Source organism: Polypterus senegalus, chromosome 13 (genome assembly GCF_016835505.1).
Source record: "Polypterus senegalus isolate Bchr_013 chromosome 13, ASM1683550v1, whole genome shotgun sequence".
In the NCBI taxonomy this organism is placed as follows: domain Eukaryota; kingdom Metazoa; phylum Chordata; class Cladistia; order Polypteriformes; family Polypteridae; genus Polypterus; species Polypterus senegalus.
Window position 1 is genome coordinate 64139362 of NC_053166.1, and position 13309 is coordinate 64152670.

General features: G+C 35.2%; 1 protein-coding gene across 2 annotated transcripts in view; it reads right to left on the bottom strand.

Moving 5' to 3' along the window:
• Positions 1 to 291: 291 nt before the first annotated feature.
• cplx2 (complexin 2) overlaps positions 292 to 13309 on the bottom strand; it is a 170660-nt gene continuing 157642 nt past the window's right edge. For both annotated transcript variants that reach the window (XM_039775474.1, XM_039775473.1), the window contains exons 3-4: positions 12871 to 13046; positions 292 to 3196 (exon numbers count right to left, since the gene is read on the bottom strand). In XM_039775474.1, the coding sequence (XP_039631408.1) occupies positions 2999 to 3196; positions 12871 to 13046 (374 nt within the window). In that variant the 3' untranslated portion in view covers positions 292 to 2998. The remainder of the gene's footprint in view (positions 3197 to 12870; positions 13047 to 13309) is intronic.

The window sequence follows — 13309 nt, forward strand, 5'->3', positions numbered from 1 at the left end:
CCTCTGGACAGTCTCAAAAGAATTTTGTTTCAGTATAATGTGGTAACGAGGCACCATGATGTCAACATAATTGATGCTGTACATATATTGTATTTTGTTTATATTTCAAAAAAATATATATATGTTGGAGGTTTTATTGGTGGTTGGGTTTGTTTAAATAACAAACATTAAAATACAAAAATTGGTATTTTAAAAATGTTTTGTCAATTATTCTAAACAATTAAATAAATAATTGGTATTGGGAAGTTTTATCTGCAAAATAATGCATATTTATCAAAATTGAAATATAAAAAATACATTGTATAAAGTCATCAGGTTTATTTTTAAACTTTTTTTAAAAATTATTTTAAAGAAAACGACTGCATGTAAACATTGACACTAAAGGGTATGACACCATTTTTTTATGGAACAGAAATGTATGTTAATGAACGTCTTACATTTCATCATTATCAGTGTCTAAGCCTGCATCATTTTGTTGGTCACTTCTGTTTCAAATCTAAGATAACATCTGAATTTCACAATAAAACTATTAAACCTACTCAATGTCGTTCTCTTTTATAAAACTAACCAATGCATACTATATATAAATAAACATTTAAAGGTGGATGTGTGTGATACAGAGATCTTTCTGTGTGTGAAGGCCTATGTTGCTATATTTTAACTCTAAAAATGTCCTTGTGTGTGTGACGTGTGTTTTGCAACTTTCTTAAAAAATTGACACTTCCTGTGAACAGTAAATCATTTAGTTTGTCAAGTTTGACACTTCCTATGAGCAGTAAATCACTTAGTTTACCATGTGTGGCAGGATCCCCGTTGTAAAAAGCTGCCTGAATTATTCAGTGACATTTATCAGTCAAGTAATATACACAGAAATATGCAGCATACTATGTATACATTTCATAACATAATCACTTAAGGAAGAACTGACATCATATATCGACATACTGTCATGAACTGTATAGCAAAAATGCCTCTTTTTACTGTACACGTAATTCTAAAAAATAATATTATAATTGCTCAAATAAGTTTTGCCATTGGCATACAAAAATGTTTTTAAAATACAAATGAAAATTTTTAATTTAATTTAATTTTTACAACTTCTTGCGTATGAAGATCACTTTTATTTTAGGATGTGATAAAACTCAATTCCTTTTAAAAACATACTGCAATCTATATTGCTAGCCAATCATTACCTTCGAAAATGTCCAACATGGCAGTGTGACGTTTTACTGTTGGTGGTGTTAGTGGAGTGTTTCATTTGATTAATTTCATTTTACTTTGATTTAGTAATTATTCATTTATTGTGTATTAATATACAGTACAATGAGGCCACTTGTTCTTCTGCATTACTAAAATACTTTGGGATCCTGGCTGCTGTAAGGCTTGCATATGCACTCTGTCAGCTTACACACAGTTAATCTGGCAGCAGATGAAAGCAGTGCTTGAGGTTTAAAGGAAGTGGGTTGTATTATGAGAGTTGACAGGGCTTCCTGCTTTTTTGAGGAATTTCTTGATGGTGTCTTTGTGACATTCTTTGCTATGTATTTCTTAAGTTTTTACATTTTATTTACCTTTTGTGAATTGTTTAATTTATTCTTTTATTTTTGGAATATTTCAATATTGATTTAATACATTTGTACACCTTTACATTGTCAGTAATTTCCATTGCATTTCATCACAACAAAAAAGGTAATTCTTCTCAAATAACTAAAATAGATTTTTAACATTTTACAATGGCATTCTTCATGTGAAAGCAATGTAGTACTTTATATGCAATTAATGTTATTATGACCATACCCTTTAATGATTCAATAACTGCCTGGTTGGCATATCTATAAACTTTAGTTTGAGATAAAAATAGACTAATATGAATCATTTCTGCATTGCCCCAAAACAAGTTTTAGGATTAGCGCCAAACCAAATGATAGTAGTCGATTTATGATGACAGTTCCGTATTTACGCTTGGTGTGCAAAGTAAACTTATATTTGCTTAAAAACATAAACTGGAAAATATTTTTAAAAAATGTTGAAACTTCACTTTAGCACTAAACATTTAAGGTAAAGAAACCAATAATACTGCTGTTAATTTTAAGAAGTGAGGATGTAATGAAAAGCATCATAGTGAAAACAGCTTTTGTGCCCTCTTTGTGGTCTTTTCTATTCGAGGAGGCACTGAAATAATATGTCATTTTAAAAACAAATGTTTCCTTACATGTTCTTATATTTTACTGTCATATAAAGGAAATTTATATATGTTTTAGCAAACAAAGGCTCTCCACAAAAACACAATGCAAATGTTTAAAACTATTTTTCTGTGGAAACGAAAGACATCAGTGTAATAAAAAGGCAAAACAAAACTTTCATTTTAAACCTTTTAACTGCCACACATAAACAGACCATATTATTATGTTGAGATGTTTAAGTGTTAAAGAAGTCAATGGTTAGTTTATAAGCACCCCTTCCCTAAGGTAGGAAACATATGAAGGCACATACCTCACTTAGCTCGAGCTTATTCATTAAACTAAAGACCTGTTTGCTTTTATCCTTCATTTTCATTCTTTTCTAATTTAGCCTTATAAAGATATAAATGATAACAACAAGAAGTAGCAGGAATTTGTCAGGCTTATGAATTAAATAACCATAAGTCAGATGTAAGATATTATCTGCTTGCTTTGTGTGTGTGGAAAACCTTTGCCTTTTATGAAAATGCCCTAAAACAGAAAAACAATTTGCAAAACAGTCTCATCTCATTAACACTTTGAAAAAGCAGTTTATCAATCATAACGGGGTCTATATTCAGACATCATGAAATCTGTCAGTTGCTAAGGTTCAATAAAGAAAGAAATAATGTGTTTTCATTGTCTTGATTTGTTGTTTTTTTTTCCTTAAGAATTATGAACTTCAGATAAATAAGAAAAATGAGGGGATAAAAATCCAAAATAAAATATATTTTGCACTGTGGCTGGTTAGTTTACCCTCCCCAACCCCGTATTTCCCATTACTTCTTAAACATATCCTGAAGTGGTCCAGGAAGAAACTTAAGCACTGTGTCAAGGATACTTTCTTCCTCCTCCTCATCATCATCTCCACACCCTGCTGGAATAGCCTTCTTGGGACGTGTCAATGAGCCTTCACAAGGTTGTTCCATTGCTGCTTTCTCCTCTGCTTCTTTCTCTTCCTTTTTCTTAAGCCCATACTGTCAAAAAAAGATACTTTCTAGTTATATATTGTTTAAGGCACATAAACACAGACTGTTTAACATTTCCATAGCTTATTTTATGAACAGGCATGCAAGTATAATGTACTGCCAGACAATAGTTTTCTGCCCCAAGGGAACCTGAAACTTTTACCCTAATGTATAACATGCTATGTATGATACCCTTAACAAAAGTAGTTTTTTTCTATTTTGCTTGAGACAAACATTATGTATAGCAAAAACAATATTTATAAGAAACAACAGCTGATAGATAGAAGAAAAGAAAATGTTATGACTTAGCCATCGGTAATCATAATAAAAGTTTAAGATGTCATTGTGCTCTGTGCAAATATTTTAATTCTGCTTTTCTTTTCTTCTCACATGTACAGCTAACACAAAGCCAGATTTAGTACAGAGGCCCAGCATTTAGAACTGCTAGGCAGGCATTTTAAGACAAGACAAGTTAAGGACAACTGCAAAATGGGCAATGTAATATTTCTGTGTGTCAGAGTCAGCATGACATTGGATCTTCTTTTCCTGGTTTGGAATGGCATGATTTAAATCTAAATGGGAGCCTGCACATGGAGAAAGAGTATAAAGCCTTGGAACATTGCCCGGCACACCTTTGAAGCCGACGGACAGATGGGAGATAATGTCATCCGATCCGGGAAATCCTTCCAACGCAGCGATGAAAATGGCAGACTCTATACATTGAGCTCCCACTTTGGTGATGGTGTTGTCATGGCTTCCTTGTCTATTATGCCATGTAAACCATCATTAAAGAAAGCCTAATTATTTCTTGTATGTGACTTCTTACCGCCGTATCACTAAGGGAGGGGTATCACCTTTTTATATTATATCTATATAGTTTCGGGATATGTAACATGCCGCAATTCCAAAAGAACTTATTCCAACCAACTAACTAGAGTTTCTTGACACACTTTAATTCGTTGCCTGAAAGTCAGTGCGTCAGAGAGAGGATGGGCAGTGTTATTCGTAATGGCACTCAGTTTTGATTTAACACTGTCCTTTGCTACTACCTCCATGTGGTCCCATTTAATTAGCCTGTTGATCTGATGTGTCTTTCTTGAAGTGATATTACCAGCCATGCACACCACAGCATAGCAAATCGCACTGGCCATCACAGAGCTATAGAAGACTTGAAGGACATCAGTTTCCACATTAAAGGAACACAGTTTCCTAAAGAAGAAGAGCCTTTTCTGAATTTTCTTATAAAGGTCCTCTGTGTTACAAAACCAGTCCAAGCTGTCATTGATGTGGACCCTCAAGTATTGTAGGTGTGGACCAGTACTACTTTCACTTCCTGAACAGTGACTGGTGTAGGGACAACAAAAAATAGTCAAATAATCAAAAAAGAAATAAAAGGTGACTTGGTGGACAAAGTAAGACAGACACATCCACTGCACAGTAGCCTACTTTCTATTACATACACAACAACAACAACATTTATTTATATAGCACATTTTCATACAAGTAATGTAGCTCAAAGTACTTTAAATGGTGAAGAAAGAGAAAAAAAAGACCAAATAAGAATTAAAATAAGAATACTAATGAACATTAAAAGTAAGGTCCAATGGCCAGGGAGGACAGAAAAAACAAAAAAAAACTCCAGACGGCTGGAGAAAAAATAAAATCTGCAAGGGTTCCAGGCCACAAGACCGCCAGCCCTCTCTAGGCATTCTGCCTAGCATAAATGACATCAATCAGTCCTCATTGTATTCAGGGTTCTCATGGAAGGACTTGATGATGACGGTCATGTGGACTTCTGGCCTTTAATCCATCAACGTAAGGACATCATGGTGCTCAAAGAAAATAAGGAAATTGATATGTTTTTTAAAATTTCTTTGGTTTCCTATTGTGAAAAGAAGGCTGGCAATACATGAAAAACAGTAATTACATAATAACTTTATTATGCAATTTTATATTATAACATGTTATCTAAAACTGTCTATATTTTAGACATATGTAACAACATTCTGAAACCCGCTTAATCAAACTGAATGTTTTGGGCCCAAATAAATGTAAATATTTACAGTAATAAAGAACTGCATTTACAAAATTTAATAAAATCATTTAAAAATAATACCAGTTAGTGTTGCTGAGAGTATGCTTTTACAGTGAACCTGGAACTGCACAGCATATACTGTATATATATATATATATATATATATATATATATATATATATATATATATATATATATATATATATATATATATATATATATATATGACCACTTCAAATCCATTCTCCTTGTTACAGATATAATCAGAAACCAAAATGGACATTTTTAAATGAAGCACGCAGTGTGCCTACTGAGATTGTGCAGATAGTCCCCAGAGCAGATTATTAAAGATGGCAGATAGCATTGTATTTCAGCAGACAGTGAGCTCAAGGTTATTAACAAACAAAGTAAATGCTGCTGCACACAATGTAGAGGCCGGTGCATCTTTAAATAAAATAATATCCTGTCACATCTTGGTCAATAAGAAAAGCTGTGACTTTGATTATAATTTCAAACTTGGATATCATCTTTTGAGTTATTTTCTTATCAAATGATAGGTGACTCCAAAGACAAACAGCAAGGAGACCTAGTAGATATTTTCTTTTCATCTTTCTTGTTTGCTGTATTGTTCCTGATTTTTCCCCTCTTCTTTTGAGAAAGATGTTGAATGCTGAGAGACTGAAGGAGACAGCAGTATGATTTTTTTTTGTTTTTTTATTGAGGTTTGACTTATGGGAGTCTGAATAAATCTAATCACACTGTCACTTGACCTGGCTATCAGCTGGATGGAAAATGATCTTTAGAATGCTACCCATTCTTGCTGAGTAATTACAGTATAATATTCACTCCCACAGAGCAATTTTAAAACAAGTTGATGTGTTGATCACACATTCCTTTGACCATGGTTCACCAAACAAATAAATAAATACAATTAAATAGCACACACCCCAACCCTGCACATAGCTACTTTATATAGAGGTTTGAAATCACTAAAGAAAACTTTAATGCCTCAGAATGTGGAGCTGCTGGAGAAATGCCACAGTAAGACTGCCTGTAAAAAGAGCTTTCTAATTATTTGTAAAGACCTTGAATCTGTGTTATCCTAAATGAAGACATCAACCCCTCACCAATTGCAGAACTACAGTTAATAACTATGCACTGCAGTGTTTTCTAGCCTAGTTTGGCTGGAATGACTACAAGGACAGTATAATGAAAAGTCTAAAGAGTCAAATTTACACTAAATTTCCAGTATGTCATTTCTCACCATTTGCTGTAAAATTTGTCTCAGTTTTATAATAGTGCCTGTGATGTCCAGGTTGACCGCAGCCTTGGCATCTTCTTGTTCCTAGACATTGATAGTCATAACCAGGATGGCTCGGGTAATGAGGACACACAACAACAAGACTGGTTTAAGTGCTTTGTTCAATTTATTCAACAAATAATAAAAAGTGGTGTTCAAAAAAATAAAGTACAGTGCAGTCTTCTTCAATAAATAATCCACAAAAACAAAAGAGTGTGCAACGACAAAACCAATAAATAAATTCCAATAAAGTTTACTTTAAAAAAAGATGATTTGGGACCATCTCCTGCCTTGCCTCTTCCCTAGTGCTCTCTCTTTCTATCCTGCTCACCCTCTTAGGGTCTTGCAACAGAGATGAGACATCAGTGAACACAGTCGCATTACTGGCTCCCTCTTATCCCAGCCACCTTCCTGCTACCATCCTTTGTCATCTGCAGTTTACATGATTGCTCCTGCTCTGCAGCTCAGCCGAGACTATCTGCCTGGGAGCCCTGTAGCCCTCACTCCACCACGTGGTCTCCCAACTGCTTCTTATCCTCAACCTGATCCATCTCTTTGTTCTCTCTCTTTCCTTGGTTTTATCTCCTCTTTTTATTTTCTTTCTATTTCCCTCTGTTTGTGACTACTCAGACTCCTTTTTTCTGTGTGAGTGTTGGTCCTGTGCTCATTGATCCACAGAACTGGTAATGAGGGATAGGTGCTCAAATCACGCATCCACACGTGCGTAACTAATTACTTCATTCATCCTTTTAGCATTCCATGGCCACAGGTCTTTCCATCGTACACCTACACCCAAGTATTTGAGTCACACTATTTTAAAACAAAAATTCCTGCACCATCATGCAGCCTCAACATGCTTCACTACTGGCCATAGTTTGAAAAGTTAGTCTTTATTTTACATACTACCTTCAATAGAGAAAGGAATGAGTGAGGAATGCAAGGATTCTGCATTAATCACCAACAGCAGTGCTAAGCATTGCTCAAGATGTAATCTTCCAAAATTGTCAAAACAACATTAGCATATGAATGAAAGACGTGTGTGTGTGTGTGTTCTGGAGCAGTCTGTTCTGCTCACACTCAACTACAGCCACTAGATGGTGCATGCACTTATAAATATTTCGGCGCTTGATTGCACCTCAGTTCTCACTACGAAAGATGTGTTTGGTGCTGTGTGCTTTGCTCACGCTCAACCACAGCCACGGGAGTTGGTGTGAATTCTAAGAAAGCTTTAAAAGCTTATACAAGTGTGACTTGCCCTTGGTGAGATGGTGCATGCATGCACTTCAAAAAATTTTCAGCACTTGCATGCAGCTCGCTTCTTGTTCAAGCCAAGTAGACAAACTCAGCTTTGGGGTATAGGCACGCTGTACAGTCACACAACAAGCTACCGTACGTTTTCCTGAGACAGGTTCCAGCCTGTCCCCGCTCAATTTGTGGCACTGCTGCACTCGACTACACGCCATCCTGGACAAGATACAACCTGGCCCATTTAGCTGATGCCTGTGCAAGTCATCAATATAGTAAAACAGGGAGTCTATGGGTTGATATTTTTCCCAAGTCCACATGCAGCTAGCAATATATGGAAAGTCTCGCTTACATATACGAGGGATGTTCAAAAAGTTTCTGCACTTTCGTATTTTTGCTGGAAACGGTAAAGGTGGGAAGAGTAGTAATTGGACATTAAAAAATTGGTACAACGCTGGGAAAATTCCATCACAAAGGAAGGTGACCATGCAGAAAAATGACAGAATTTGTTTTTGAAATTCTTAATAAATAGAGTTAAAAAAAGTGAGTAAACTTTTTGAACGTCCCTCATATTAGAAGAAGTCATGATATCTGCAGACAGTGTAGGTAGGTTGCATACAAGTCTATTGGAATCAGTTTGTGTATATAAAACTGCAAAACTGTACTGCAATCAAGACACTCATTTTCTGGATTTTTCATTTTTCTTCTTGAAGCTTTTGTAAATGTAAAATTAATTATGCCCTAGATGTCTTATGGGCTACTTTTGACTCCATTTCAGTCTGTTTACCATACATTGCCAATATGCTGTCCTACTTTTTTGCAACAAAACATATGAATTAAGCAATAAAAAAGACTGTTCCTTCCAGAGTAGAAACTTAGTTAACTGTTTCCAGTAAAATATAAGGGTGTAGAAGAAATGTTAATGCTGTGGTCTCACAGGTAATTATAATTATTAATCATGGCTCTGGAGAGTGGTAACACGTTGCCTGCTGATTAGCTCATGCAAGTAAGACTTTCACTGTACTCTGTGTATGCGACCACAATGACCCTATAAGCCTAAAATTGTCTGTGGGAAGTTTTTCTGCTCTCCACTGTCTCTGTGTTTATGTGACTTCTCATTAGTTATTCTGGTTCCAACCTGAAATCTCAAACTTGTGCTTGGTAGTTCAATTTGTAACTCTAAAGTGTGTACAGTAGGTGTATATTACTCTGACCATGATGGATTGGCCTCCCATCCAGAATTGGACGTGGCCTTTTGTTTAACATTTTCAGGAGAGACTGTAACTCCTGAAACCCTTAACTGGATTAAGAGGTTTCAAAAATGAATGAGTGGATGGATTTGTAGGAAATGAATAAGGCATTAGAAAAATAATTGGTGCTGCTATAAAGCTATAAAAAACAGTTCACTTTGCACAAGTGAATATTACATAAAACATCTATATACTATAATATTAAGGCTGTTTATGATTTATATATTGCAAACTAACAAGTGGGTGTGGATCTCACACCTGAAAAGACTGAAAGAAAAGTATTTCATAGAAGTATTTTGTGCTTCTAGGTATTAAAATCTGATTATTCATATGCCTGCAGCTTGAAATTATTACATTAGATATTTTCTAATGCACAATTTTATTAAACTTTCTTTATTTTAGCAGTCTTTATGTTTGTTTTGTTTGTATTAACCATGTTTCCTTTCTATACAGATATTAGACACAGCTGAACACATTCAAATCACATACTGTGAATGTGCAGAAGTCACATAAACCCCTAGTACTCAAACTGTAAGGCTTATATTTACCACAGTCATCTTACATGTACTGTACTACAGTATATCCTCAAGATGTGCATGCTATCTTTTAAACTGTTTTGTATTGCTGCTTTTTCATGGACATAACAGTATTCTCTATTGTTTTTCATTACTTGAATTTAAGGATGATAAGTCAGTTATATAGTCACACTATCCCACCACACTATGCGACTCTTCAATGCCACCTGGGGTGGGGGGGTAAACATTAACATTATACTGTACAATGTTATTGTCTGTTATACCTGCCTCGCACTCTCCATCTTGCATTTTTTAACTTGCACTGCGCTTTTATTTCTCTTTAATTAATATTGTTTTTATCAGTATGCTGCTGCTGGGGTATGTGAATTTCCCCTTGGGGATTAATAAAGTATCTATCTATCTATCTATCTATCTATCTATCTATCTATCTGTCTAACCTAGATGGAATATTTTAGTCAGCAATCATCCTGAAAGCATTTCCTTTTTTACCCATGTGATGAAACAGGAATCACCCATATTAACACTGGGAGAACTCATAAACTTTACACATCAAATCCTTAAATCAAACCTGGGATTCAAAACAGAAATGCTACCCGCTTTGCCAACATGAGGACTATCAAAGGTATATATCTAAAGTATATACTGAATATTATACTATACACTAATTGATAAATATAATTATTTACTATTAAAATACAAAACTGTAACAGTTACAGCCTCTATTCAGATGCAAGGAAAGAGATGTACACAAACATGTAAAACAAAATAACAAAGAAAGCATTAGTACACCACTTTGCCCAAACACACAAGCTACCCCTCTGTATATGAGAGGCTGTCAAAATCAATGTGTTTATTTATTTAACAAAGTTAAGGCCATTTTCCTCCATAATTCCCATTTGTAACATGTATGCCTTCTGTGCTTAACTTAGCTATCCCAACTCATCTCCTTTTTATTAAACTGCTTTTTCTGGTGAGAGTCATGGTGCTAACAGGATAACCAGGACAGAGGACACTTACTATCTTGTGAAACATACTGCAACTCCTGTAAGGTATTTCCCAGCTGCTTCCATGCTCCAAGCACACTGTGGGATACAACCATACTCCTGTTTCACCATCACTGCTTGATGCAGTACCTACAGGACTTCCCAGACATCACTATCAAGCTAAATTACTCCAAGGCCAACTTTGTATTTTTGGACATTTGAGCTACAAGTTACACTTGTCATAATCCATTCCTATTCATGGCAGCAACTGCAATTAGATGACATGAATAGGACTTCACTCAAAGCCAGCAGATATGCAAGTGTTATATTTGCAGACTGGATTTTCGTCTAGCCTTGACACTACCTTGATATTGTGTCTGCAAATATCACAGGTAGGAAGAGACACAAAAGACACCCTTTAAAGGATATGACTTTTCTCTGAATCAATTAATACAACTCTTCCTTGGGAAATGAAAAAAAGCAGAATAGTTTGTGACAGTACCATAGAAATTTCCAGTAAGAAAGCCTAGGATAGGCAAATACTTTATGTATATAAGCATTCTTCGGCTTCACAAAAAAAATTGAAAGGACTAGTAAATTTCAACAACTGCTCCAAAATATGTGCAAGGACAAACACTTCATCCATTCTCCTATGACACTTATGACTAGAGGCTGACCAATGTAATAACACAGAAATCGTGAGATACCCGCTGGTCCATCTTTTTCAAAATTGGGCTCATTATCTCATTTTCTTAACAATCCACTATTTCTACATTTAAAAAGGCACATTACTAAAACATCCCAAAATTATTCTGCTCCTTTATCTCTTCTATTAGGTTTCTGCCTACCCTAGTGGCTTTGTCATTTCAGAGTTCCTCAAACATTTCACTGATCCCGGCAACAAAAACAGACTCAACCTTACCAGTGCTGTTTCCACTAAGGAAAGGTTGTCTGCCACGTTTAACGGTTTCTCAAAATGGTTGTCAACATTTTCCCATTCTGTGGCAACCCTTTTAGAAAAAGTGGTCACTATAGCACCTCCAAGTGATTTTTTTAATATGACATTGAAGGCCTCTGTCTTTACTTTAATGACTTATTTCAACCTTCATATCCATCAAGGGGTTCAGCAGTAGCTCCTAAGACAAAGACCAAACACTTCTCAGACACAGCTCCTTGCATTGACTTCTAAAGGAAAAAATGAAGCCTAATTTAACATAGAGGCATTTGCTAATCTAAATAACTAATTCATTAAGGTTGTTCCATTTCAAAACAATACAGGTGATTATTATAAGTTGGAAAATAAACATGCAAAAAAGGAGTAACAATTTAACTCAGTAAAGTTTATATAACTATTGTTTAATTGCATGTTATCTTTTAGCTTGGATAAGAATGTCCCATTTGCAAAAAGATTTAACTTGTTCCACAAACCACATAGACAAGAAAAGGAAGGTAACCTTAAAATGAATACACTATATTATCCAAAAAAATACTACAAAACTACACAGAATAGTCATCCATCTATTTAGTATAGTTCCTTTTGGATCCAATTCATCAAACATAGAATATATACCATTCAATGCATTGTCTTTTTTGAACATTGTAACTAATAAATTAATATTTTCCCTTTATGTACCATTCAAATTGAGGTTTTCAACATATTGGAAAACTGCGTAGTGTAATTATCAGATACAATTCCCAGAGGGTGATCCGGTTCACAGGATCCTCTTTGTTGAGGACCTGAGCAACTGGACCAGGCCACGAGGACAGCACATAACACATGGCTTCGGCAGAGAGAGATGGTCATTTCTGGCTCTGCACCACGTGCCTGCCTAGGGGTTACCAACCAGGATCCCGAGCTGTTTCATCATGGGGTGGGTGCAGCAACATATTGTACTAGGACACCTGATCTGATTATTACATTACGCAGTTTTCTTCATGCGATTTTTCTTATGTCACCAACAAATATGTTGAAAATCTCAATTTGAATGGTATATGTGTGAAACATCATTGCCCAGCATGATTAAAAACCGTAAGACATCACCCAACAGAAATAAACATCCATCCATCTGTCCAGTAATTTTCTTATCCCAAACAAAATAACATTTTTAATTTTAATCAGCTTTATTTCTTTAAGCATTTAAATATTCTTTTGATCTTCATCTCTTGTTGAGCACAACACACCACACATTTCTTTACATCAGACCATTAAATGGAGTCGTTTTGTTTATCCTGGAGAATAACACTAAGAGATGTTTGTTGTTCTTTTATAAAGCCTTACTATTTTCAGGATGACCATTCTCAGTAAGTCAGATAATCGAAGGACTAAGCACTAACCTTGTCCCTGATCTGTTGCCGTACTTTCTCCCTCTCTGCCTCCATGCGAGCATGTTTAGCCTTCCTTTCTTCCTCTTGCTGTCTTAATGCTTCTTGCCTTTCCTCTTCTTTCTTCTGTGCGTCTGGATCCTTCTCCTCCTCACCGCCAAGCATTTTTCCCATGTCTTTTGTAGCTCCTACACAAACAAACAGTTAAATGTTAGGATTCTAACTAACAATTCATTTTTATAGAATAGTATAAAGAATTGCAGTTCCTACATTTAATGTTTGTCACATGTGAATTTAGTTTTGTTTAGTTTGATGTGATTGTATGGAATGTTATATGCTATAAATAAATTCAATAAAAGTTAAAAAAAAAAAAAAGTTTTGTCATATGTGTGTGCCACAAACTTTACAAGGACCTAAAAAACACTGACGACTACAGGAACGATTTGAGGAT